General features: G+C 41.5%; 2 protein-coding genes and 1 long non-coding RNA gene across 4 annotated transcripts; 1 reads left to right on the top strand and 2 right to left on the bottom strand.

Moving 5' to 3' along the window:
- Positions 1-2316: 2316 nt before the first annotated feature.
- Positions 2317-9319, bottom strand: C15H5orf15 (chromosome 15 C5orf15 homolog). Its single transcript, XM_023936080.2, has 3 exons — positions 8260-9319; positions 4964-5547; positions 2317-3907 (listed from the first exon to the last, which is right to left on the bottom strand). Exons 1-3 carry the CDS (start codon positions 8507-8509, stop codon positions 3776-3778), a joined length of 966 nt encoding a protein of 321 aa, XP_023791848.2. The 5' UTR covers positions 8510-9319; the 3' UTR covers positions 2317-3775.
- Positions 8583-18631, top strand: LOC147650368 (uncharacterized). Its single transcript, XR_015276642.1, has 2 exons — positions 8583-8670; positions 16038-18631. It is a non-coding gene; the product is annotated as an uncharacterized LOC147650368 (long non-coding RNA).
- Positions 9390-18355, bottom strand: VDAC1 (voltage dependent anion channel 1). Of its 2 annotated transcripts, none has more exons than XM_023936065.2 (8): positions 18286-18355; positions 17681-17730; positions 17313-17465; positions 17170-17222; positions 14786-15013; positions 11706-11856; positions 11168-11225; positions 9390-10330 (listed from the first exon to the last, which is right to left on the bottom strand). In XM_023936065.2, the coding sequence occupies exons 1-8, from the start codon at positions 18350-18352 to the stop codon at positions 10239-10241; spliced, it is 852 nt and encodes a 283-aa protein (XP_023791833.1). In that variant the 5' UTR covers positions 18353-18355; the 3' UTR covers positions 9390-10238. The 2 variants fall into 2 exon arrangements, with proteins under 2 accessions (XP_023791833.1, XP_086707665.1); XM_086851539.1 differs by having other exon boundaries at positions 11164-11225; positions 18286-18352.
- Positions 18632-26103: the final 7472 nt, after the last annotated feature.

Below are 26103 nucleotides of genomic sequence, written 5' to 3'. Positions count from 1 at the left end.
TGTCACGCTATCCTGGTGCTGCTGGAGCCCTTGTAAAACTGGATCAGGAAAAACCTGTTCCCTCTTTATTAGTGCTATTAGGCAACAGCTATTGACCACCCAAGCCAATTCAGCAAGCACTTCCCTTGCTCAGGCAATAGTCCAAAGGCTACTGAGGATGAAAAAATAGCCTTGGAAAAAAAAAAGTCAAAGTCACTGTGTGTATGAAACCTTTCACCAGCGGAAGGGCGAGGTCCCATCTCCAGGGGAGAATGACAGGTAAGTGTGCCACAGAAATAACCCGGCACAGCCCTGGCCACGGTGGAGCTGAGAGATCACCTTGCTACAAATGAAGTACACTTTTACACTGGCACACAGCAGGGACTGCAGGGCAGGGTGTCTCTCTGAGGATACAAATCACCGCTGCTAATTGGCACTGCAGCCTCTGTCACTGAACGCCGGGCATCAGCTGTGGACAGGGTTCAAGAAGACTGGCATTACCATGACTATCATTTGCTGTGATGCATCCACAAACATTGCTGACCAAACCATCTCCTGAGGCACCGTGCTGCAGTAACTGTCAACCTAACAGAGACACACTCACCACAAGTCCTTCAAATAAATCTGTATCCAAAAAGAGCACCTGTTTAGGTAACCCCCCAAACTAAACCCACTGTTTGAAGAACTTCAGTGATTTCAAATTCATATTCATTCCCTTTGAATTTAAAATGATTCTTATAAGCTGCCCTTATTATCATTAGTGAAGAACATAATTTTTAAAAATATATTTTTTAAGTTTTTCTTACTTCTGTGACAGAGGATGTGCACCACAGTAGAGCAAACAAAGAATAATTGCTCCTCTTGAGTGATTAAAGTACTTGAGTGAGGCAAAGCTGTACTTTGCTAGAGAAGACACATCATTTCATGATCTCAAACATCACTTACCCAACTCAAAAGGTTTCAGTCCTGGTATGCCTTCATGAGCAAAAGGCTCATAATGTGATTTTCTCCTCTAAGGTAACCTCATGAAGAGCATTTCAGAGGACAGCCACATGGGCAATTCAGCAGAGGATTGATTTAACAACTGCAGTCCAGTCCAGGGGAGCTGCAGGTCATTAGGCCTAAATACCTAATGAATATCCCACATCTGTGGGACAGGTATCGTCATGGCACAGCTAAACCTAGAAACATTTTTAAATGTGCTGACTGCAAAACAACCTGGTTTACTGAGCTAAACCAGGCCTTTGTCTTCTGTGAGCTTTTCAGGGAAAGCTGTCAATCATGCCATTAGCTGTGTGCATTCCTCCTCCAGAAGTTGGTTGGTTGTAAGGAACAGCTTAAAAGCTGTAAAGATTAATAAATATCTCTCCTTAGAGACAGCCTATCCACAAGGACAACTTGAAGAAAGCAGGACAAGGAAATGCAAGATTATTCCTCAAACATATATTCTTAAAGGAGACACTGTTAGTTGTTCAGAAAGCTGAAAGAACACATTTACATTGGTTTTATCCCACCAGTTGAACTGTGCTTCAAGAGCTTGGAAGACAGCCAACACGGATGAAGTTTATATCTATGAAGTCCAGAAAATAACAGAATATGCCTTATTTCTATTAATTTAGACTGATGTTAATTTTCTGTATTTTTAAACAGTATTGTATCTACTATAGTGAGGGAAGTGGCTACAAATGTAACATGTCTCAATGGCCTAATTCACTTTGTGGTTTGAGGAGAAAAATGAAACTTCTCACTGTACTTCTGCACAGTCAGGTTGTTCACTGTGGGTTCTGTGTAAGGCCTGTGGTACCAAGCTGAAAGGAACACAAGTTTCTGCCAAGGGTGAACGTACTATTTTCTACTGTCAAAATCACTACACTTTATAATCAGTAACTTTTTTTAAGGACAAAGTTACTGAATTTCTTGGGTGCAAAAAAATTAGCCACCTCCTCAAATTCCAATATTTAAAAATCCTAAAGATGCTTTGAGAAGTAACTTTTCCCTTTAGATACTGAGCACAGCAGTGTTACACTTCAAAGTAGGTATGCTCAGGTAAGAATTTGAAGTATCTTCCACAAGAATTATTTCACAAGACTAAACAACTTAAGCTAAACAAATCATGTTAAAGAATGAATTCATTCCCATAGCTTAAAATATTTACTGTAAGCCTTGCTATTTACCCTATACACCATTTAATAGATGCATATAACAAACCTGCATACACCCAGTATGGGCAACTGAGGAGATAGTTTTGAAATGGTTTCCAATTCCAAGCATAAGCAAGTTCTTTATTGGAAGTTACTGTATAAAAACAGTGAAACAGTTGAGATAAGAAACACAGGCTTATTACTGTAATTTATTTTAAAAACCTTATTCAAAATATTACGTGATACAAGTCCAAATACAATAAAAATTACTGCAAGAGAAGTGTTTTTGGATATTTTGTTTGTGCTTCACTTCCTGTGGTTATGAAAAGAATGAATTTAACAGTAGGATACAGATGTTTTAGCATTTCATTCTTAAGACAGTATCATGCCTTCAGACTCCTTATGCCAACAGGCATGAAGTTGATTTGTTTCCAAATGTTACATAACTACTTGAATACCAAGTCATTAATTATGGGGTTCTGATTCACCATTATTTACAAATGTATCAATCTGAAAACTAAATCACAAACAGAATGTACAGAAAACTAAAATTTTGTATTTTACAACTCAGGAAAACATAAATAATGGACATACAAAAGACAAAATAAAAAAAAACAACTAAACAAATAAAAATAAACAAAAAACCTACTGTAGCAGTAACTTGATTTACACTAATGCATAAATGTTTGTCAAAAATCAGAGTACCCTGTCCACAGACTGGTGGACCCCACACCCTTACTTTCACCTGTCTGTTACCTGGGTCAAAAAAACAACCAATAAATTATTCTTAGAGTTTCTCCCATTTATAATATAACAAATCACATAGCCATTTCCCAACTGTCTTAAAATTCAACAGAAAGCTTTGATGTATTGAAAGCCTGTCAGCTATCTATATTTTAGTAAGATTATTCAACAAGGTTTGTTTTCCACTCATTAATTACAAAGACAATGAAGTAGTCATAAATAGCCTCAGAGAAAAGGACAGTCAAGGAGCTGCCTTCACAAACACCTTAAATGTTTTAGGAAATATACAGTATAAAACTTCTGAAATCAAATGGGTTATACATTATTCTTTTTAAATTATTTACGGCATGAACACATACAGAAATTATTAAATTGCCATTCTAGCTATTTTGCCAAAATAGGATCAACTTATGCAACAAGAAAACAGAATCAGAAAAAAAAAAAAACGAGATGAAAGACTTGCAGCATCAGAATTTAAGCACAGAAAAAAGTAATTATATTCTAAGTTTGCAATACAGTGGAATTTATGAGCCAGGTAAGTGATTAGCAAAGAGATCATTAACTTGATTTAGTGATGCCAAAGTCATTAATTTATTAGACCTAAAATATTTTATGCTCTTTTTTTGTAGTATGACTATTAAGACTACTCCAGACAGAAGGGAATGATGCTTCTTGAATGGAAAGAGTGCTAATTTATTTAGCTATCTTTACAGTTGATATAAAACCCAACCAAAGCAGCAAACAGATGGATCATGCCCTTGATCTTCCACGAGATTTCATCTCCAAAACATCCAGGTCAAAGAGAGTACATCTTATTTCCATACAAGCAGCTTATTTAGAATACCTGAATATCATTACATGACTGGACAGGCAAAGAGTGATAAGTTCAGCAAACTCAAATCACGGTGCTTTCAAAACACGTAGTCATTGGTTATTTTCAGGGAAGGCATCGCTTCATTAACGTTTTGATCTAAGCGATGATATTCCACTGTCCTGGAGCACAGGCCATCCCTCCATCTTCGGCTCTGCACCAGTAAAAAGATCTGAAAGAAAAATGGGACAACTTACAGATGCTGTGCAGACACTTTCTGGGTTTGATAGACAGCTTCACAGTGCTACTGTCATCATGGTTTTACCTGCCATGCTGGCAAGGGCATTACTGTGGCAAAGACAACTCAGTCTTTAATCACTTACTTAACTGCTCTCAGATAAATTTTCAAAATGCAACAGCCTTCACATCTTCCCCTATAAGGAACTAGCAATGCACATTACAAATAGGCCACTGCACAGTAAAAAAGGTTTTGGGTTTTTTGCTGCTTTCTTTTCAGAGTCCTGCAAATCCTCACCCAAATTAATGTTCTCCCCCAAAGATAAACACCAAAACTTCACTCATATCTAAAAAGTAATCTGTGGTTCAATGCAAATTTGTGCATGCACCTCTATTGCGTGTGGTTGGGCTGAAGGTAATTTTTAATGCTAACAATGTATTTTGGAATAACAACAATCAGGCTATTTTTGAGACACAGAGAGTTACTTTGTACTGAAGAAACATTTACCTGAAAATAGTAACTTAGTAGCTTCTTTATGTAAAATTGGAAGCAGCATTAAACATTTTCTAAAAATTTGTAGTTACACTCTTAGAATGTCTATGATATAAAGACCATATTGAAGTGACTTTTAGAAGGATTATCACAATCATAACAAGAACATTCCCACACCATTTGAAATTAAAGCTCCCTTAATTTGTTGTTTTCCTGTGCAGAAAAAAAAATGAATCATTCACCCCCACTTGACTTGGCTCAGGCGTCCTTTACAGAACTTACATTGTGCACTGCAAGTGTCCATTACTGTACTGACTGATAACTGATGTTACCAATTAACTCATTTCCTTATAGTAAATGTATGACTCAAGCTCATTTTCATTGTGCAGATAAAAATGACACTAATGATCTGAATATTAGTATCACCACAAGACTACGTGGTCAAAGATTTCATTCTTCAAAAAGCTAAGTTCCTCTTCTTAAAAAACCTGTACAAGAGAATGCAACTCTATTTTGAACACTGCAGCTGTTTCTCTCAACCTTTCAGAGCACACCTACCTTCCTCTTATTGTGATAGGTGACATAAATAACAGCTACTAAGAAGGCAACTACAACCAGATGAAAAAAAAAATGGCTGTCTTCTTCCTCCTCCAGCCCTGAGACAGAAACAGCTTTTATCTTCTCATCAAGGGTCTTGATCTCCTCATTGTAATTACTGATGGTGTCAGAGTTGTCATCTGACATCTCTAGAAGGTCTGGATTGTATCTGGAATTCGGTGTCATTTCGTAAGCATAGTCATCTCCATCTGACTCCATAGCTTCTTTTATGATGGTTGGGGAACTACTTAGTGTATCTTTCAAATCTGTTAGAAGATCATCTTCCTCAATTTTAGTGTCTTCAGAACCATCAACATCCACCTGTGATACTGGACTAGCAGGGACAACAGGCGACAAAGAGTCACCATTTGCTGTAGGTGGCTTTCCTGCAGTCACCGAATTGATTTTGGCTGTTGTTAGGAATGCCTTCTTTCTTGCTGAGGTTAAACTCTGCAAGCTGTCTGTCAAATTTTGGGATTCACTTAGTGTTTCATTCTCACTTGTAGAAGAAATATTTCTTGTAAGCAGATCTGCTTCCACAGCACCTGAGAAAAGGATGAGAAACAATCAGCACTACGCACAAGGCACTGACTTCTCTTCTGACAGAAAACTACTGCCACAAGTTTCCTTCACAGACAAGAAATCACATGAAGAACACAGCATATGTCACTCAGCAAACATTTTAGCATTCATATGCAGAAATACACACTCCTGCACTTTGGCAAATTCCAAAGAGAAGCCTTGAGTGGGACAGGAACTAAAGGTTGGAAGCATATGCCTTCTACATTAGTGTGGCAAAGTGTCCCTGAAAAACTTAGCACACCGGTTTTCCAGAACTTCATAGAGATGTCATCCTTCCCTCTGTGGATTCATGACGTCTTGCAGAAACATACATACATGATTACCATTTTCTCCATCATCAAATTCTTCCACAGAATGATCTGAGGTCTACAAAGGAGGATGTTCTCAGCAAAGTGTTTCCTGCAGTTAAGTTTTTCATCCTTCACCACTGCATGTTTTACCAACAAAAAATGAGAAGACTCTGAGGTTCCCTTCAGTCAGGACACATGGTCCCAGCACCTCTTCCTAAGGACTAATTTTTATTGACTCTGTAGACCCTGAAACAGATTTCCAACCCTATATTAACTCAAATGAAACTACTGAACCATGGGTTAAATATAAATACTGCCCATGCTCCTGGAGGAAAGCCTTTTGTTGGCAGCAGTTATTGTAATGAAGTAAGTCAGAAAGAGCACTGTAACAATGCATACTCACACAAATTCAGCACCTCTCCAATGCTGGGAGAGCTTTGAAGAACTACATAAAAAACAAGGTGAGCATTAAATCCAGATGCAGAGACTGCTGTCTCTTTTCTCTATCCAAAGGACAGTAAAAGAAAGATGCAGAGTTTAATAGCCATTTTTTTTTTGAACCTAAAAATTAGCAAACTATTTATGTTTGCAGTACATCACTACCAGATTGAAATCCAGAGGCACCTTAAAAAAAATAGAACAAATTTTAGACTTTCAGCCTGCATTTTCATTTAAACTGGGAAACCATACCTGCCTTATATTCTGGCATGTCAAACTAATTTTTCATTTTACAAAAGCAAAAATACTTTCATTAAACACTTTTACAGGAAAGCTACAGACTCTAGAAATGAAGCATTCAACCAACTGCCTCTGTCAGTTACAGAGTAAGTAAAATATTATAGAGGGGACACCGAATCACGTTATTCATGGAACTTGTATATTTGCAGAGGTTGAGTTACAACAGAACTCTTGTTTACATGGCACACTTCTTGCTGCTGAAAAAACTACTTATCTGAATTATCTCATCAACATTAACTTGTTCAGTTCTTATCCAGGACAAGTTCAGGGAATTCTGATCTCAGGTTTAAGCCAGTTAGTTGCATATGCAGAGATAAATATGAGGAAAGGCAGTTGCAAGATAATTTCATATTTACAGCTAGCTGGCACATTGTCAGTGAGGTCAACCGTACTGCTACCCTCCCCAAACAGACAAAAACTATCAGAGAGTAATAGCTAAACTGTTTGAAATACAAACAAGCATATTTTGCCTATAAAACTACATTGCATCTGGCCTCACACATCAAATTATTCTTTAATTCATTTTAACACGGAAGTTTTAGAAGGATATATGCTCAAATGCAAGGGACTTCCAGTGGCTATTGCTGTTCCTTCAGACAAAGAGCAATTTCCTATTATTCCTACAATATGCTTGGGTTTTTTTGTTTTAATAGCAGTTGGAAGTACAGCAGCTAAACCACAAATGATTTAGGATATTTACACAATACTATTTGGCATTATAAAGAGTGGTTGCACTGTTTACAATTACACAACACTGTCAGATGATTTTAGATCCAGAGGTGCCTCAGTTTCAGGAATAGATACTAATGTTCAATCATGGTGACAGAATTAGCAAACACAAACACTGCATATAAAAAACACATCATGGTTTAAACTCACTTCCAGGAAAACTGCGTTTAGAAAGCAAGTTGTTTCATGATTCCTGAAGTTAAAAACTCTGTTTCCTACAGGTTTATATCCCAAATTCTTACTGCCTACCCATCAGAGCAGGTGAGGTACAACACAAATAGAACTGGTGTGGAGATACTGACTGACAAACACGGAAGGAACTGATGGATCAAACAGTTCCCTTTTTTTTCTTCACTAACTCCTTTTTCTTCATTGCCCAGCCAGTACTCCATCCAAAACAAAGAAACATGCCCCTGAAGCATGCCTTTAAAAAAGGCTTTTTTTATTAGCCTTTGATTACAGCTATCTGTAGGTAGGTTTAAGGGGGAGAAAGAAAACACTTAACGAGGAGTCAACTTGCAGAATAACATAAACTTAATTTCTAGGGGAGAGGAGACTAAAACCAGTACCAGCAGCCAGAGTACTTCCAAAAAAAATCTCAAGTCTGATGAACGAAGTAACCAGTTAAACTGCTCTTCACAGCAACAAAAGCGGTGTACACCTCGCAGCCCACCTCCTGCCCCCTACCCGGGCACTGCCCTTCCCCTGCGCCCGCTGACCCCAACCCACTCCCAAACTCGGGAGGCCGAGGCCAGGCCAGGCCCGGGGCCCGGTCACCTCAAGGCATGACCCGCGCCGGCCGAGGCCGCATAGCGCCCCAGGCCCAACCGAAAAGACCGGTAAGAGAGACCGGCGGGGCAGCCACGCAGCAGCCACAGCCCGCAGCCAGCCCCCCGCTCCTGGGCCCGCGGCGCTCACCGGGGGATTGCTGCCCGCGGGCCGCCAGGGCCCAGCCGCAGAGCAGCAGCAAGCACAGAGCGCGGCCCACCGGCCCCCGCCGCTCCCCGCCGCTCGCCGCCATCTTGGCGCTCTCCGCGGACGTGGCGATGGCTCCGCCCCTCGCGAGGCGGCCGCGCACGCGCACGCGCGGGAAGGCGCGGGGCGCGCGCAGGGGCTGAGGGCGGCGCGGCGGTGTCACAGAACGGGGGAACTGTGGAACGGTCGGCATGGAATCGTGGGTCACTGACTCGTGATACAGTCATGGAATCATCAGGGCTGAGGGACCTTTTAGAGCGTCCAGTCCAGCCCTGCACCAGCACCGCCACTGGAACCCCTAAACCGCCTCACCCAGCGCCAGATCCGGGCGCCTCTTACATCCCTCCAGGGATGGTGAGTGCACCACCGCCCTGGGCCGCGGGGCAGTGCTGACCACCCGGACAGTAAAAAGGTTTTTCCTAAAATCTCATCTGAATCCTCCAATCTCAGCTTTACGCCAGTTGTGATCCTCTCATTGCTTGCATCTGCCATGCTTCTGGGAGCTGCCTGCACCTGGTTCTTTGGGATCGGTGATGTCTGGAAGGGGTCCATTTGTCCCAGGAGTGCTGGGTTAAGTGTCTGAGATAGGAAATATTCGGGAATGGCTCTCGATAAGAGGGAAGTCAGCATTGCCCAATTCGTGCTCTGCAATGGCCTTGCCTCATCGGGCACATCCTCCTGCCCCGCAGCCCTTGCCATCTGCAGCCACCCACCACAATGGCCTAAAACGTGAAAAAATACAGATTTATACAATACAAAATACAAAAAAGCTAATGAACAGCCACTGAACATGATCCGAGCTCATATCTGTTCGTTGCCCACACTTACTTGCTTATAGAGAGGTAATTCACTCACTGAATTCTTTAATAAAAGATGAGTAATGTTATCTTCTTTTATCCATGGGATAAACACATGTAATGTGCAGTTGTCAGAGCTTAGACAGCACTAAGAACTATGCCACACCTAGAATTTAATTCTGCTAAGTACTTTTGGTTTGTGTTGCCAGTCTTCTGCTGGAGCCACAAATGTGGATGAAATTGTTTTCACAATTAATACAAAGACAGAGTAAAAGATGCCATTTCAGTATTTTATTCAAGTCAGGTTTAGAGTTTTTATCCATTTTTAGTAGTGTCAAGTACAGCATTTTGAGGTCTAGTTCCACACAAAATGGAAGACTCTCTAAAAATGTACCCACTTAGTCGCTAAAAAAAAGTGGTAATAAAAGAAAACTCCATTTTAGGATTAGTGATGCAACTATGTGATTGCAGTTGCAAAGACTCTTCCCTGATTATGTCCATTTTACAAGATTTTCCATCAGTGCAAGGGGGAGGAATCACAACACAGGACAGGCAGTATTCGCTGATTCACATCAAATCTCCTCCACAAAAACTTGGACAAGGTGAACAACCTAAAGCATTCTGGAGACAGCAGTAGGTGTGGGATAACCAAGTAAGACAAATCATTGATGAAACACATATCTAAAATAATTAATTTTAAAATCCCTTTTTCAGACAAGTGTGCACATTCCCTCATTGACTGAAACCTTCGATGACTGAACATTTTGCTTACACAATGAACAGTACAACACAGTGGTCTGCAATTCCCATGTTTTATAATACATTAACACATTCCTTTGTGCCATCAATATATTAGTAGAGGTAATCAACACCTTCCTTCTTCTTATCACATGGCAGTTGACAGATGTAATGAGCAATTACATAAAGGAAAAAAAGCTAGGATTTTTCATTTGTGATTTTGTCTCCACTTCTTTAACATCATTTTTAAAGCTTAGCTGTCTTTAACCAGGACTAGCAGGACAGATACGTAGCAACACTTGCACCCCAGACAAAACACTGAAAGGTACACTATTTTCTGAAGGTAGCTATGCTGTATTTTCAGATTAGCAATTGTGAAATCACTCCTTATGCTTCAAATTCCAATCCTAGACCAAGTTTGTGACCTCCTGCATTGACATTCTTGCCATCCAGCAAAGCTGACAACGTCAGTTTGATACCTGCAAAATAGAGAAAAGGGAGAGAAAAGTTAACTTAAAACTTGGAATGAGCTTTATGTTCACTAAGTGCCATGTCTGTTACTGCTTTAATTTATTTGGTAGCCAAGTTAAGGGGATTTGGCAGCTGGCCTTGGAAGGACTGGGCATCTTAAAACAATTTGCAGAAAAGAAATCTTTCTGAATTATGAACTTTATAATAAACCATGATGATAGATTCTGCTTTTTATCACTCCCAACTAATTAAAAACCTCTGAGCCAATTTGCTGCTGATGGTCTACTGATTAATCTAATTTTAGAGTTCAGAATTATAAAAACCTGGGACCTTGACACATACTCACCTTTCTAAACCAGTTTAAAATCTGGGTATGAAAAAGCCAAAGCCCCATCTGCTGTAAATATCTCATGTCTCAATCTGCTCAGTATTCTGGCAGCAGATTTATTACACTACATTAAAACCAATTTTGCAGCAGTAAGATTGTCCTCCTCCTGGACCAGGGGACCTTAAGAAAGTCACATTTTTAAGAAGAATAAACTCAGTAATAAGACCCACTGAAATATTAAAAATCTAGTTACTTATCTGTGACACAAATAATTATAGACATATTTTATATCAACATGAAAGACTATTTGACTGGTCAGTGGACAATGGTCTCTAATAATTCTGCTTCCAACAGATAGCCAAAATTAATAGAACAGTCCCTAGAAAAGTTCATCACTGGCTTGCCAAGCAAGAACAAGCTTACCAAAATCCATCATCCTTTATAACCAAAAAACTTCTGATATTTTAAGATTAAAGTATCACTTTATTGATTCTGACCTTTTTCTGCATAAACTTACCTGGCTTTAAAGTCTGAGTGTATCCTAACCCAATCAGACTGGAGTTGTTCACTTTAGCCTTAAAGGGAAACAATAAAGCATTCTTTAATAATAAAAAATAAATTTAGTAAATAATTTAGTATCTTTCTTCAAAGCCCTCTGTGCCTTAGAATTGTGCAACACCCTTTAAGCATTTAAAGATTTCAAGTTTTAAAATCAAAATAAATCTAGAGTTAATTTTTCTGTAACTTAAATCCAAAATCTCAAAGAATCTACAGTCACTGTAGAAAATAATGGGTTTATTAACATAATTTTGAATTTTTTCCAGACTGACACAAAAACAGTCTCAAAATAGTGCCTAGTAATACAATAAAACATTCTGTGTCTCTTTTAAGGAAAATCCAATAGCTGTGCTCTCAGGCTGCCAAAACCAAAACAAACAGATCCATGTGCCAACGACACAGCGCAGACCGTGCTCTGCTGATAGAAAGGCTACCTTCCATTTCCATTACAAGCACTTATTTTCAAATGCATATAAATGTACATGCACAGGACTCACAGAAAAAGAGGCATCTGAGTCAATCTGATACTTGGCTGCTATTCCAAAGCGAGTGTTGCTATTTCCAGCTGTCCAAGCAAGATTCACAGCAGTTTCCAGTTTATCATTCACCTTCTGGTAAATGGAGCCACCGAATTCTGTTCCATCATTCCTGGAAGGAATGCATTAGTGGACTTTTAAAAAGCAACCCAAAACAATCATCTTTTATTTTTCCAGTAAGTGCTGTATTTGCACAACATCCACTTACACCTCATTAACTATCCCTGTAGCAAGTAAGATAGAGACATTAGGCCAGATTGGTTAAGAAGGTATTTTTAGATGCTTCAATTCATTGCAGATTATTATATTTCAATAAGTTCTGAACCAAGAAAAACCCATGACAAACTATCAAAAATTAGGCCAACAATCACAGCTTCCAATTTTCCCCTCTCCTGTAGATGGGAATCTCTGTAGTAGAGATTTATTTTTCCCTGCATGTCTCTGAAATAATTCTTTTCCCTGGCAAATGTCTCCTTTTGCCCTGAGAGGGCTGTACCCCGGTCACAGAGCCCGAATCACCCCAAAACTGCCATGTCAGCAGGCTTTAGGAACTGTATCACAGGTGAAGATGCCAATTTACTGTGCAAGTCTATGGGCTTTTGCAAATGAATTCCATTTGCAACAGTCCTTATGGTACATCTGTGCTATGGTCTATGGACTAGAAACAGAAATTGAACTCATTTGGCTTTGCAGAGAGCACTGGCCCACAGCTGAAAGATGAGTAGCATAACTTCCAATTACTATTGCTCCCAATGTCACACAGGAATAAAGTTTGGTAAATAAAACACAAAACGTTAGAGCATGCAGATCATAAAAACAAGACCAAAAGACTCCTAAAGGCCTTGCACTCCTTATAAACCAGTGAGCATCTGAATTTCCATTTTTGCTTATTTTCTTAAATACAAACATATTGTAGAAAACAGTCTTTAAACCCCAGGAAGATCTGGGGTTATTTCTAAACTGTGAAATCATCTGGTTCCAATTATTAGAGTACACCAGACCTTTAGTGATTACAAAAAGGGGTAGATTTAGGATCTTTTCCCTTTTACCCCTTTGGTCTGATATTCTTCAGTTTGTAACAGTTGCACAAACAGCGGTGATAGGCCTATTTAAAAGTTCAAGCAATAGCAACAGCCTTTTAAATTGTTAGAGCAATTCTTCCAGAAAAACACTACAATACTTACTTCAGATAAGACTGAAGCTCACATTAACTGCATGTGCTTGGCTCTCAAGAAAAGGAGGGATTAAAAAGGACTGAGGAGAGCTGGTTATACAGGCAGATTTTGTGCAAGGTTCCCACACAGCTCTGTCTTGACCTGCAACATTAGGGGGGGGCGGTCTGAGCTATGCTTAAAAAATGAGGAAAGTCATATTTAAAACTAGAAATTATCCAGCCCTACCTCCCTTGTTTTTATTAGTAAAGAATAATAATAATAATAAAGTCTCTTTTAAACTCTAATAGTAATAATAGAACTTTTTAATGCAGATAACAGCGCCTTTTATGTAGATTAAAAAAACCCAAAACACTAACCCCCTATGAAAATCAATATATTAAGGCACCTTTAAGGCAAGTAACTTGTCAGAGTCGTCAGCTGGTTTGTGTAATGCCAGGAACAAAAAAAAACACGCTTCAAGCCCCACCTAGTTACATTATCTGCTCTGCCACAACATCCCAGTGAAATAGACCTGTGTAGATGTAAAAACCGAGCAGCCTAGTGAGGGGAGTTCCACACACAACTCTTTCTGGGATTATATAAAAGCTTTGACACCTTTTCAAAGATGAAATACATCAATCACCTAAATAATCTATTATTAACAATAAGTAAGATTTCTATTCTTACCATACATCTGTGGTTTTGTACAGTAACAGCAACCTGAGAAACAGACCCTCAGGAATAGCAGAAGGAGATCTGAGCCCCCGCTGCTGTTATGAGTTTCTGCTGTTGCTTTAATTAAGAGTAATAATAACCACAGCATTTTATAGCAAAAACCAATACAATGTTTAGAACTGCTACAGCACAACTAAGTTGAAAGTCATTGCACTTGAAGGAGTAACTTCTAACTCCTGAGTGGAAGGGGACCTCACATATTATTTTGATGGAAGTTTTCTGCCCACATTTTTGAGCTTTGGCAATCCTTCAAACACACTGTCTGGGCTGTGGGGGTTTGATTGTTCTGTGAGGCAGCAGAAGTTTCCTAAACCAGATCACTGCAAAACAGCATGAAACAGAACAGAAGGTCTTTGAAGATGTAGCTACAGGAAGGCAGAATGGTTGTTCAGCCCCCAGATGAAAACAGCCTGGAATAGCTCTGCTACATGCAAAATATCCAATTACCCAAGGGCACAGAAAGGGCGGGCCAGGAGAACGGATTAGGGATTGCCTAATCTCAAAAAACTGACTTCCCCAATGGTATAAATTGCCTTTTTAGGAGGAACAGGAGACAGAGAAATTAAGGTTTTCATGGAATTTGATCCTGGCTTCCCATTGTTGATACATTCAGAACGGACAAATATTTGTGTAAAAATTAGAAGTTGCAATACCAAATAAACTTTTACACCATATCCCTTCCAGTAGTAAAACAAACCCAGTTCCTGCCTCTTCCAGTCACTCCCTTTTTTCCTGCTTGTTCATCCTCTGATTAACTTTTTCATCTACACATCAAACCACCATTTTGTTTGATGCTGACAGGTGTAAAAGGAAAGCATTGCTTTTATTTCAGCTTTGACAAAGAGTATTTTTATAACTTACATTTTTTATTGTATCACTAATGGATTCTAATAGTCCTTATCTGCTAGACAGACACTGGACCCTTGGGTGCTCAGTGAGCTCCAGTTCCTTCCATCATGCACTCCCTCACCCACACAATTCAAAGAAAAGGTAATGCAGCTGAAAAAATACAGCTTGACATCTTTAATGAAGAATTAATTTCAAATTCACCATTCCTTTGTTCACCATTGCTGAACCTTTGACCCTTTCACTGTTTAGTAAGCGGCAAAATCCTTTCAAATTCCTTTTTAGTGCCTGTCTGACAGTACTTACACATTAGTATGAAGCTGGAATTCATCAGTCTTATAGCCAACAGCAAAGTTGCTCTGGGTTACTCTAGACTTTGCTGTCTCAAAAGTCATTTGGTAGCCTGCCAGCCACCCCTCGTAGCCAAGCACAAGAGCTCCACGTATTGAAGGACCCGCAATGTCAAAATCCATGTCGCAGCCAATGTTGATGTGTTCCCTTTTGTACCCCGACTTAATTTTAGCACTCTTTTTCCTAAAGAAAAAAGAAAGATATCATAACTTTGCAAAGATACATTGTAGGAAGCAATTCCATCATATCACTTTAAGTCAGTGTAATAGTTCCTGAAGTACAATGTGTACATCCCTGGAGAGCCACATGGTATGTCACCTTCTTAGTGTTCACCTTTACAAAATCTGAAGTCAGCTACAGTGAATTTGTAAAGGAGCAATAAAATGTGGTGTGGTACCCCACAAAGCACTTCTGGACTGTTTTCTGAAAAGCAGCTGCACACAGATGGGAAATGACAAAACCATATCCTCATCTCCAACTGATATGATGGTTTTGGAAATTTGGTACATAAAGGGAAGGAATGGAAACTGTAGAAGATTACAGGTTTGCCACCAGAAGTCCACAATAGTGGACTTGCTTGCCTGTCCCAAGCAAGTAACTTTTGCCTGTTCCAGGCAAACAATTTTTAGACAGTCCTAGTGAATTGGGTAATTTTATTTACTGTGACAGACATTAGGAAATCACTACTTTGCCGTTTCCTGAGGGAAAGTCTCTGCTGTGAAGCAAGCATGCTGTTTCAGTGGCCTTGATATCCCCATTTCTCCTTATGGTACTTTGTGAACATCAATGGCTGAAGCCATTTACAACCACCAGAAAGCTGCCAGGTCAAGGCAGAAATAAACTTTCCTGAGTCACCTGTTTATTTTTATACTATTGGCCAGAACAGTATTTTCTCATGTGTCCTAAGGTTGATTTACTTCAAGGGTGCAGACCTTCTCAAGGCAAGAGAGTTATGTCTAATATATTCAGCTACTCTTATTTAAGATTTTTTTCTTCTCTTTTCACAAGTGTCTTCTGTTTTTGACAAAATCTTTACTGAAATATTTCTGGAAAAATCAGGCTAATTTGAAATTTCAAATCAACTTTTCATGTCAGCTAACAAAAACAACCTCCAAGAACAGTATCGGTGCTGTATCAGACCCACACATAGACTCCTCTCTCTTTTATTATTATTAGGTCAGACACAGGAATTTCTTGTGTTTTGCAGAATCAGAAATAAAGTGCAGGAGTGCCAAAAGCACTCATCTACCACTTCTGTAAAAGTCAGCGGTACCTCTCCCACCAATGTCACAGGGAAAGAAGTAAGAACACAGAGTGCTCCAAAAAATTACTTTACCTGCTGAAAGATTCATCACAGTCAGTAAGTAATAAGGAGGGGGAGAAGAAGTCTCATATTCAGACATGGTGCATCACTGTCAAACTAAGCCAGGATTGAATCTCACCCCATATACCCATATTTAATAGTCCTCTCAAGGCACTGTGTCTGTGAAGTGCCCAAGAAATAGTTCTAGACCTGTAACATCATTCTCGAACAAGTTTTTCTTTTTAATTTCTCTAAGAATCATAGCAGTTAAGAAATAATTATCAAAAGCTACTTGCAATTATTCTGATTAACAAAAATGTCTTGTTAATCTAGAATTAGGAGTGGACTGAAAGTAGTCAACAAGGCAGAACACTAAATCTAAAACACAGGGTGCAAGCTCCCCTGGGACTATAGCCCTGAGAGCCTGCAGTGCAGTGTGCTGCTCTGGGAAACTGATGTGCAGAGTATTTTGACTCACTGACAGCACTGCTTGCACAAAGATAATCAGGGGAAAAAAATAAACCAACATTTAGACCTACAGCTGCTGCTTAATCCCTCTGGCCCACATAAAACATAGCATCCAATCACCATGTCAGAAATACCCATCCACCACCAAGGCACACTGTGGCCTGAAAGAATTCAGATGACAAATTCTGCTCGGGACAAGAGCCCAGTTCTGTGTCAGCCTATCAGAGCTGTGGCCAACTGGCCCCTGGAGCTTGTTAAGCTTTGCATTATAGCTGACATGTTTAGTGCTTTTATTAAGGCAGCAGCTCATCCTCTGACATGGCCAGAAATACAATATGGAGCAAAACCACAACTTTTTCTTCACTCTCTAATTCAAAGTATAATTTTCAAGCTATTGTGTTTAAGTTTGCTTGCTATAGTTAAGGATTAAAAAGGGATTATTAATACTGAGATTTAAGTGAGATGTAGATGATTTCATCCTATAAAGGCTGATTATTACCTGTCTCGAAATCTCAGGACAAAAAATTAAAAATGCCTTTTTTGTCATTTTAGCCTACTCACTTCTTACCCAGTGTTAGGAGAGAAGGTGGAGTCAAAGGTCAGCTTCAGGCCCCGTGCAAGCTGAACAGAAAAGAAATTCACTGGTTGGATTGCTAATTAGAGAGCAGTGTAGGGGAATTTGCAAATTGCTTTTTTGGAGCCAAAAATTACCTGATCTTCAAGAGTAATCTCAGTGCCTAGTGTGTTGTCAGTGTTCCACTTTTCTGTGAACATCAGTCCATATTCCACCCATTTGTATTTTGTTTCCAAACTACCACTGACTTTGCTTGTTTCCGAGTTTGCTGAACCGGAACTTGTAAATTCCTAAAAGAAAATAATTTATACATATAATATATGTACTTGTTGATATCTAATATATGCAATCAGGCAACTGCTTATACTTGTAGAACATATTAGTCATTATACTCTGTTAAATATTAGCTCATATAAATACAAATATATTTATTTTAAAAATAAATGTATAATAATCACAAAACCACCACATTTTTTTTTGGATTTCAATGTGCTTCCAAACTCACCAGTCCATTTTCAGATCTTGTTTTCAAATCAAGCTTTATTAACCCAAAACCTACAGAGTAAGTAAAAAATATGAATCACATATATGTTGATTTGAAAATAATTTCTGATTTATTTTTTAAAACTCTTTTCTAAACCACCAGTGAACTATTAAATGGTTAAACCAAGGACACAGTTATCAAATCATGTGTATTAAGAAGCAGCTCGTACTCACTTCAGATAGCACTTGACTGATGAATCCTATTAACCTCAGCTATATAATTGGGATGAAATTAAGTAATAATACTTTTACTCACAGTGAGCAACATTCTGTTCACAAGCAAACTACTGCCACCAGTGATCCTATTTATCAATACAAGGGTGCAGCCAAAATACAGCACACAATTTCCTCTCAAACAACAACAGTTCTATGGGGAACAGGAAGAACTTTATAAAAAGAAAAGTAAGTTGCCCTCCTTTTCCAAACAGCTAGGGCAATGTGAAGCTGTGATTCTGTGGGTTCTAATGGAAGTAACTGAAGTATTTCTCAGGGAAAAGTAATAAAATCCTAACAATTTCAGGAATCAGATAGACAGTAAAAGACCAAACTTATTTTGGCTTTATTTACCATATCCCTTGGTGAAAATATCTCTGGCAGATTTTCCCAGGTCAGCATAAGCAGGTGGAACAGCCATTTTCTGGAAAGGAAAATTTAAGAAATAAAAAAAGGAAACTACAGTGTTCAGAAACGTACTTAGTTAATTTAAGCAAGAAGAAACTTAAGCCCATTTCAGCCCCTTTCATTTTGTATCCTCCCACCCACCAATTAAACACAGCCTGAAGAAAAGGGCTGTTGCAAACAGTGTGATTTCATCTTGCTCAGGAGCCAGCAGCAGCAATGACCATGCAGTTGCCACTGAGGATGTGAAACAGGCTGCAGAGCAAATAGATATTAAAAGAAAAGGAACATTCTATGCCTTTCCAAAGAGTTAACTGTTGTTTTCTTATCAGTGTAACTGCATGAATGAACTTATGTTTTTTTCAGGAAAAGATTCCTGTTTCTCACATTGATCTCTGCATTCTGATGTAAAGCATTAGGGCCCCAGCTCATTCACTAAGGAAATGTAAACAGAACAAGCATCTACCATAAGGAACATCTCTCTTCCCCTAATTCAGAACAGCAAATGGATAACATTCATGTCAGCAAAATGAATAAGTGGTCATTCTTATGCTTCCGTTTTCTTTGACTTTGCTATCTCTATTAATGGGTTAAGGTGCCTCCTTAGACATTGACTTTCAAGGTTTTTTTCTGTGCACCTGATAAAAAATGAGCTTGCTGAGAAAAATTCAGGCTGCAGGGAGGCCACCTTGTGAAGTCAGGCCATCAGAAGGGCCCACAACCCTACTTCAGCAGCAAAATACAGACTGGAGCTCCCTGCAAAGGCACAGCCCAGTGGTGGGGACACTGCAGGGGCAGCTTTCTCCACTGTGTTTCGTTTCTTAGGGGTTCCCACACTGCCATGGAGCTCCTCACTTTCCCATCCTCAGCAGGCCCTGACATTCTTAGTTCAGCGGCCTCCTGCAAAAGAGATAAATACATCCCATTTTCTCAGCCACTGGGAAAACTGTCTCACCATACATGGAGGAGAAAATAGGATCCTGAGGGGAACAAACCAAGCAAATCTCCTTTCTTATTCAAGTACAATAATTTCTACTCCCTTATTCAAATAAAGTAATTTCTTTAGGGGAAACAAAATTAAGCTATCTGAAATGGTGCACATCTTCTGTCTTTGTAGACAAGATTTCCAAATTCTACACAGCAAAGGAGATAAATCGTACTTATAAAGCTATCAATATAAGATGTTCCACTAAATTCCACATTCACAAATGTTTTGGCTATTCAAAAGTAATTAGCAGTTTACTACATATGCATGCAAATGCTTAAAAAACTTCCAGACATTCTCACTCCAGATTATTCAATGTTAGCAGAAACTACACCTTTAAATCCCACACAAACTCACTAGCTCTGAACACGAGGGTGCTTTAATATCTCTGGCTGCAGACTGGGATGCAGTTCTCAGACAAGCTCACCACCCCATCAAGATCAGATAGGGACTTTCAGCAGTCACTCAGCACCTCAAGCACTCCAGACAACAAGCTGGTGCCTGTTAAAGCAGGATATTGCTATTGCATAAAGGAAGAATCCCTATCCTAGAGGGAACAAAACAGGGAGAAAAAGGGAAAAAAAAAAAAACCAAACCAAAAAACATAAGCAGAAAAAAACCCTAAGAAAGTATTACCATATTCATGTGAGTAATTCCTCTGCTCCTCATTGAAGTCAGTGGAAGCAGATACAATGCCCTGCTTGGAAATCACCCCCTAAAGTCAGGTACCACTCAGGAGAGGGACGTCAGGAGTCACTAAGAGCTGTCTGTGTACAGCAAATGCTTCTGCCTTGCAAGAGCAGCCCAGCCCCATGAGAACCCTCTGATGGATATTGCCATTTGGCATCATCAAAAATTAAAAATATTGCAAATCTCTATACTTGAAAAAGCAAATAAGGATTGCTTTGAAAGATAATGCACCGCTCTGCCAGCTGCATCTCGGAATCTATCAGATCTATTTTATCAACAGTCCCTTTGAGTCACTTCATAAAATCAAAATATTTTCTTCATAAACAAATGCTGTATGCTTTTGGGTTAGATTTTCTCAGTCATGTTTTTCCCTCCTCCAAACCCACAAAGCCAAGTTTTATTCCCTAACAAAACTGTGTATCCCCTGGATGTGGCCAGGTTTGTCAGGTGCACGAGCTGTGCCAGGCTGCTCCACTGCTGCAGTCTGTGCCCAGAACACTGGGAGACATGAGAGCTCCACTTAGACAATTACTATAATTAGGGGACAATACTGAAAGCCAAATCCCTGCTGGTTGTAAGGCAAACCATATATCACACACAGAGCAAGGTGTTTAAAATTGCTGAGTGTGGAAAACGCTAGGAGCTGTGTACTTGCTGGTTAACCTTGCTGTTGTCAGCAAGAACAAAACAAAAATAATTATTTCTGTTTGCACTGGCTAATAAGAAGCCTCTTGTTTAACAGATGGAAAACAAAACTGATTACATCCTATGAGAGTACAGGTTGTAAGACAAGCATGCTTAGCAGGGATTCAAACTCTTAAAGGATCAAGGAATGGCCATGGCCAAGTGCCCTTGCTTTTCACCAGCGGGATCCCTGCACATTAACTCAGATTAGGTTTGGACTGAAATGAATTCATTGCTTTTATCCTTGTCCAACAGTGCAAATAGCTCAGTGTGACTATGGACCTCAACGCCCCCACATAGCAGGCCAAGTAGAGCATCTGTAACGTGTTCTACATGGGAAAATATTTTGATTTTCTGGAGTAAGAAACACCATTGCACAAGTGATGACTGAAGAAAACCAGAACTGAGGAGGAGTAAGCACCAAGTGCTGCTGTGAGCATACCTCCAGGAATGCCTGATTTACAACTGCCACAGGGAAAAAAATCAGAGTTCCCTTTGGAGCTGCAGGACCCAAAAGGCAGCTTCAGTGAAGACTTCATCACAGCAGGCCAAATTTGAATATTTTCCAGGGTCAGAGATGGCAAAGTTTTCACTCTGTGATACAGTTTTGAACAATTAAATCAAATTCAGTCCAAAAAGTAGCAAACCCACAGGATGCCCTGGCAAATACACGAGTTGGCTGCAACCAAAGGAGAACTCATCACTGCTTGCTAACTGTCATACATGCCTAGATTAAACCTTCCCTGCACATATTTATCAGGTTTATGATATTTACATGAGGAAAGGAACAATCTAAAAAGTTAAGAATCAAACCCATTACAAGAATAAAATTCCCATAAAGACAATGGAAGTCAGATTCAAGGCTAAGAAAGTAAAAAGGTTGGATTTATCCTTATGTAGCCACATTTTTTCCCAATAAATCTGAACTCATGTAACATTTCTTGATAGTACCAGTAGTTCTGTATATTCTAGCTCCCTGTCTCCACAAGCATGAAAAGATGCTACTTGCAGGGTGGACACATTCCAGCTGCTGGGAACAGCTGGGAGGGACAGACAGCATGGGGTTATGCAATGAGGTACAGTCTGTCTGCATGGGGAAAAACCCACATGAGGGTCTTTTGCCTCAAGGTTAAAAAGAATACTAATTTACTTGGCATTTATCTCCCTCATTAAAGGAAAAATTATTCCTTGGAATTAAGCAGTTTTTAGGTGCCTTTCTGCACCTCCAGCCTGGGCAGTGTCATTTCACAGCCAATTTTTGTTGTGTCAATACACCACAAAGGATGGGGTTTTACTCTCAGACAGAGCAGGGCCCAGCTCCCTCCACATCCCATGGCTGGCTGGAGGCACCAGCATCCCTGTACAACATCCCAGGCTCCCCGGGGAGCTCAGTGCTGGCTCCACACTTTGGGTTTTATGGTCCCAATCCCAAATCCCTTCAAGTCATGTCCACAGTCTGCTTCAGATCAGGTTCGGCAGATTGTACAGAGACTTAAGAACACATTTACCCATAAATACATATACAGTCACACAGAAGTGAAACATCAGGTTGGGCACATTCCCTAGGCTTTTGAGAAGCCAGTAAAAGCATATGGTTTATAAATACTCAGCATTTTTAGACACGATACTTAACAACACTTTTTGTCCCAACTTGCTACTGTGTCAGTATCATATAATCCATGCACCATTATGACTCAAAATTTAAGATTGGGAGTCCACAATTTCTTTTGTTGCAGGCATTATATGGCTGTGCAGCATCCCTGTGATACTTGAAGGATCCCAGCCTTCCTGCTGGAGTTTTGCTCTGAAACTACATGCATGATGGAGCAGATTTAAAGAGTTTAGACAGTACCTCTGTAGCCCAATAAACAGATGAGCATAAAGGAAATAAACCCCGTAAAAGCAAATGTAAATATTATTATTTAGGCTATACTAATTACGGAATTAAAGGAAGAGACAGCCTTTTCCTCAATTGTATGGGTATACATAAAGAACTGCAGTGTTGCATGGCAACCCCTTATTAAACTATCACATGAAAGTATCAATTAAGTGAACCTGGGGGATGTCACAGCTTGCTGTAGCTACTAAACTGTAGCTAGTTCTAAACTACAAGGGAAGAACACAGAGCCACAGTCCCTACATGTTAAATTAAACTGTTTCTGTTAAATACCTGTGGAGGAGGAGAAGAGCAGCGCTGCTGTCCCACTGGGTGCCACCAGCCTGGCAGGGCCCAGGCCAGCACACGCCTCAGCAGCGCACTCAGGAAGGGACCTGTCCCTCTTCCCAGCCCCACTGCAGGAACACCCAGCACCAGATTAACGGGAATGAGTAATTAAAGTGGAATTTTGTCTTCCAGCACAATGTGATAGCTGACACAGAAGAGGAGCATCTGCTACATCGGTGGATGTGTTTTTCCCTACCTGCAGCAGATTCCAAGCCCACAAGGGCCTGAGCTGTGTGTCCCAACAGTGCCAGGGCTGAGGACATCCCCCTGCTGCTACAGCAGCCAACAGTGATGCTCCCCACACCTTCACACCCCCAAATGTGGGCAGGAACAAAAGGTGGATCAGTGCAAACCTTTGATGGAGAGTGCTGGGGGGAGGTATTAATCTGGAATGTCATTGCAATAGTGCAAAAGCCCATTTCTGACAAAAATTCATAGGTGGAATGCCATGAGAAAGGTGATTATTCAACCATCCACTGCACCCAACAAAACAAATTGGAACACACCTCTATTCTCACTAAGCCATCAGAGAAACAAGCTGGGATCTGTTTCTGCTGGAATCACTATAAATATTCCCCAGAGACACAACCCTGCATTGGTCACTGATGATGAGTCAGCTCCACTCCATTTTCTGAAATTTTTGTTACGTTTTTTTTGTGTGTGTGTTTGTTGGTTTTGGTTTTTCTTTTTTTTTTTTTTTTTTTTTTTGCAGATACCTAAAGACTGAATGACTCAAAGACTTTAACCCCTCCAGCAAGAGCTGTTTCCAGCAAGGGCTGTGACAAGGCAGAATGGAGGCAGCTCCTGCTGTGGCCCCACTGTGCTAGGTACAGGAGGGGAAAACAGAGACACGGGGATTTTTTTAATAGACATTATCCCCCACAAGTAAAAAGCTACATTCTGAGAATAAGCAGAATAAAATGGAAGAAGAAATCAGTTTGGCGGCTTGGCTTGAGGCTTGGGGTTTTGGTAACTATCAGAATGAATTTGCCAACCCGCCAGAAGGATCCCGGGGGTGCGGAGGAGCGAGGTGAAAGGGATGTCAGAGCCAAGACGGTGCTAAACCCGTGCAGGAACAGCCACCTTCGACCTTTGCTTCCCGAGCCGGAGCAGGGAGATGCCGCTTGCTGGAGCGCTCGTCAGGAGCCGCTCGCCCGCCGTGGCCCAGTGACCTTTCCGCTCCCGTCACGGGGCCGGCTCCCGGCTCTCTGGGCTCGGCCTCCGCGGCATCCCGGGATGCGGCGCCGGGACCGCCGCGCTCGCTGTCCCGCTACCCGCGCCTCCCCAGCGAGGCCCCCGTGTCGCAATGCCCGGCATTACGTAAGGGCACGGTTTTATCTCCGTTCCCACGGGCCGTGGGTGAGCAAACCCGCCCGGGGCGCTGCGGGCTACCCCCGCTCCCACGCGCGACCGGGTCCCGCCGCCCGCACCGCGGCTCGGGGGGGCCGGCCCGGGACCCCCGCCCGGCTCAGCCCTACCTGCCTCCGGCCCGGCGGCAGCTGCGCGCTCCGCTCCGCCTCGGCCTCCTCCGGCTGCCCCTGGCCGCTGCCTCCCGGGCGCTGCGGCGGCGGCGGCTGCGTGACGGCGGGCGGGGAGCGGCGGGGCGGGGCGGCCGCGGCGGGCGGGGCGGCCCGGGCTGCGGGGCCGCGCTCCGGACACCGCACCCTGGGCTCCCCGAGCTGCAGGGACCGCGCCGGCCCCCGGCTGCGGCATCCGCCAAATGCACCAGTGCCAGCCGCGGTACGAACCGAGACACCTGCAGCAGCCTGGCTACCAGAGTCCCCAGCTCTGGAGAGGTGACTTTTAAAGGGCACTTCCAACCCAAACTATACTGATTCGATGAAAGTCCCCATTTAGTCTGAATTAGCTAAATTAGAACTACCCAGAATTCAATTTAGAATTTTGTGCTAACTCCCCGTCTTGTTAAAATTTCAACTCCCCATATCCTGATTGAGGCAAAAGGGGTGGGAAGGGAAGGGAAAATTTGAAAGAGATCTGTGAGCAGGTGAGGCTGTGTGTGATAACTGGTGAGTGTCCGAAGGAGCTGTCAGAGGGCCAGGGCTCAGTGAAGCAGCAAGACTTCCCCCATAGGGACTGACTGCGGGGCATGGAGAGGCTCTCGTGAATCAGGGAGCTGACATCTTTCCTAACTCTCCCTCACACACACAAATTAGCCCTCACAGCTTCCAGGGAAGCTGGACTGAGTCCAGAGCTACGCTCTCCTGGTGACAAAAGGTCAGGCAGGGAGGACTCTGCTATCAGAGGGGAACAGAGATGGAGCTGAGCCATTTTCAGGGTGAGATATAAACTCAGTCGTGCACTGTTGGAGGTCCCTGGAACTCAGAGCATCACCCACAAGATAAATGGGAATCAGCCAGGAAACTGCTGATGGTCTGTCTGGTCACCCTTCTGCCCCCACCACGCAAGGGATCTCTCTGTTAAAAAAAGAATCATTGGTGAGGGTTTACATCCCACCCATGGGAGCGTTGGCTTGTTAATTTTTTTATTTTTTTTTTAACTGGTTCTTTCCCTCTCTTTTTCCCCTGCACAGCAGGAATGGATGGTGAGAGGAGGAAGTTTCCCTGCTTGTGCTCTTACCTGGCTCATGCCTTTGCTTTCCCAACAGCATTTTTCCGAAGGGCACCACTCCCACAGCCATGGCAGGGTTGTACCCCAAGTGGGTGAGCAGTGCCTGCCCCAGCACAGCCCAGGAACAAGGCTGGAGTCATCCAGCTGAGCACACACACAGCACTTGGGAATTTTGGTCAGGGTTCAAACTAAATAAACACTGCAAGGAACTTAATGTTGAACTGGAGTGTATAAATGAGGTGGCTTGTGGAATTCAGTGGGATCTCAGGAATTTTTTGGCATGACAGGGTGGTAGAGTGGAAAGGATTGTGTATAGCCACATATCAACCTTAGAAAGGCTGCTGAGGCAGCAAAGGCTGAAGGAATTGTGCTGGGTACCAAATCCACATTAAAATAAACTGTGCAGCCTGCCACCAGTGTAGAAACCCATGAAAAAAAAGAGGTCTCTGTCAAATTTGGGAAGTTCTTCTAACCACAGTTGTTATGTTGATCCAGGCACCACTATGAGTGTGAGTGTTGTAATTGGAGCACAGAGTGGCAGTCAGGGTGAAGTGGCAGCTCTCAACACCCTCTCGGTTCTCCCTCTGGTAGCAGC

Source organism: Cyanistes caeruleus, chromosome 15, assembly GCF_971803275.1.
Source record: "Cyanistes caeruleus chromosome 15, bCyaCae1.hap1.1, whole genome shotgun sequence".
Lineage (NCBI taxonomy): Eukaryota > Metazoa > Chordata > Aves > Passeriformes > Paridae > Cyanistes > Cyanistes caeruleus.
The sequence above is the reverse complement of the archived record's forward strand: the minus strand, read 5'-3'. Positions and strand labels throughout refer to the sequence as shown.

Coding starts and splice junctions, on each gene's coding strand:
- C15H5orf15 (XM_023936080.2), bottom strand. CDS start 8,509: ATGCCGACCGTTCCACAGTTCCCCCGTTCTGTGACACCGCCGCGCCGC. Junction 5,548..8,259: donor CCGCGGGCAGCAATCCCCCG/GTGAGCGCCGCG, acceptor TCCTTTTCTCAG/GTGCTGTGGAAGCAGATCTG. Junction 3,908..4,963: donor CCTATCACAATAAGAGGAAG/GTAGGTGTGCTC, acceptor TTTTTCTTTCAG/ATCTTTTTACTGGTGCAGAG.
- VDAC1 (XM_023936065.2), bottom strand. CDS start 18,352: ATGGCTGTTCCACCTGCTTATGCTGACCTGGGAAAATCTGCCAGAGAT. Junction 17,466..17,680: donor CAAGATCTGAAAATGGACTG/GTGAGTTTGGAA, acceptor ATTTTCTTTTAG/GAATTTACAAGTTCCGGTTC. Junction 10,331..11,167: donor CACTCAGACTTTAAAGCCAG/GTAAGTTTATGC, acceptor TCTATTTTGCAG/GTATCAAACTGACGTTGTCA.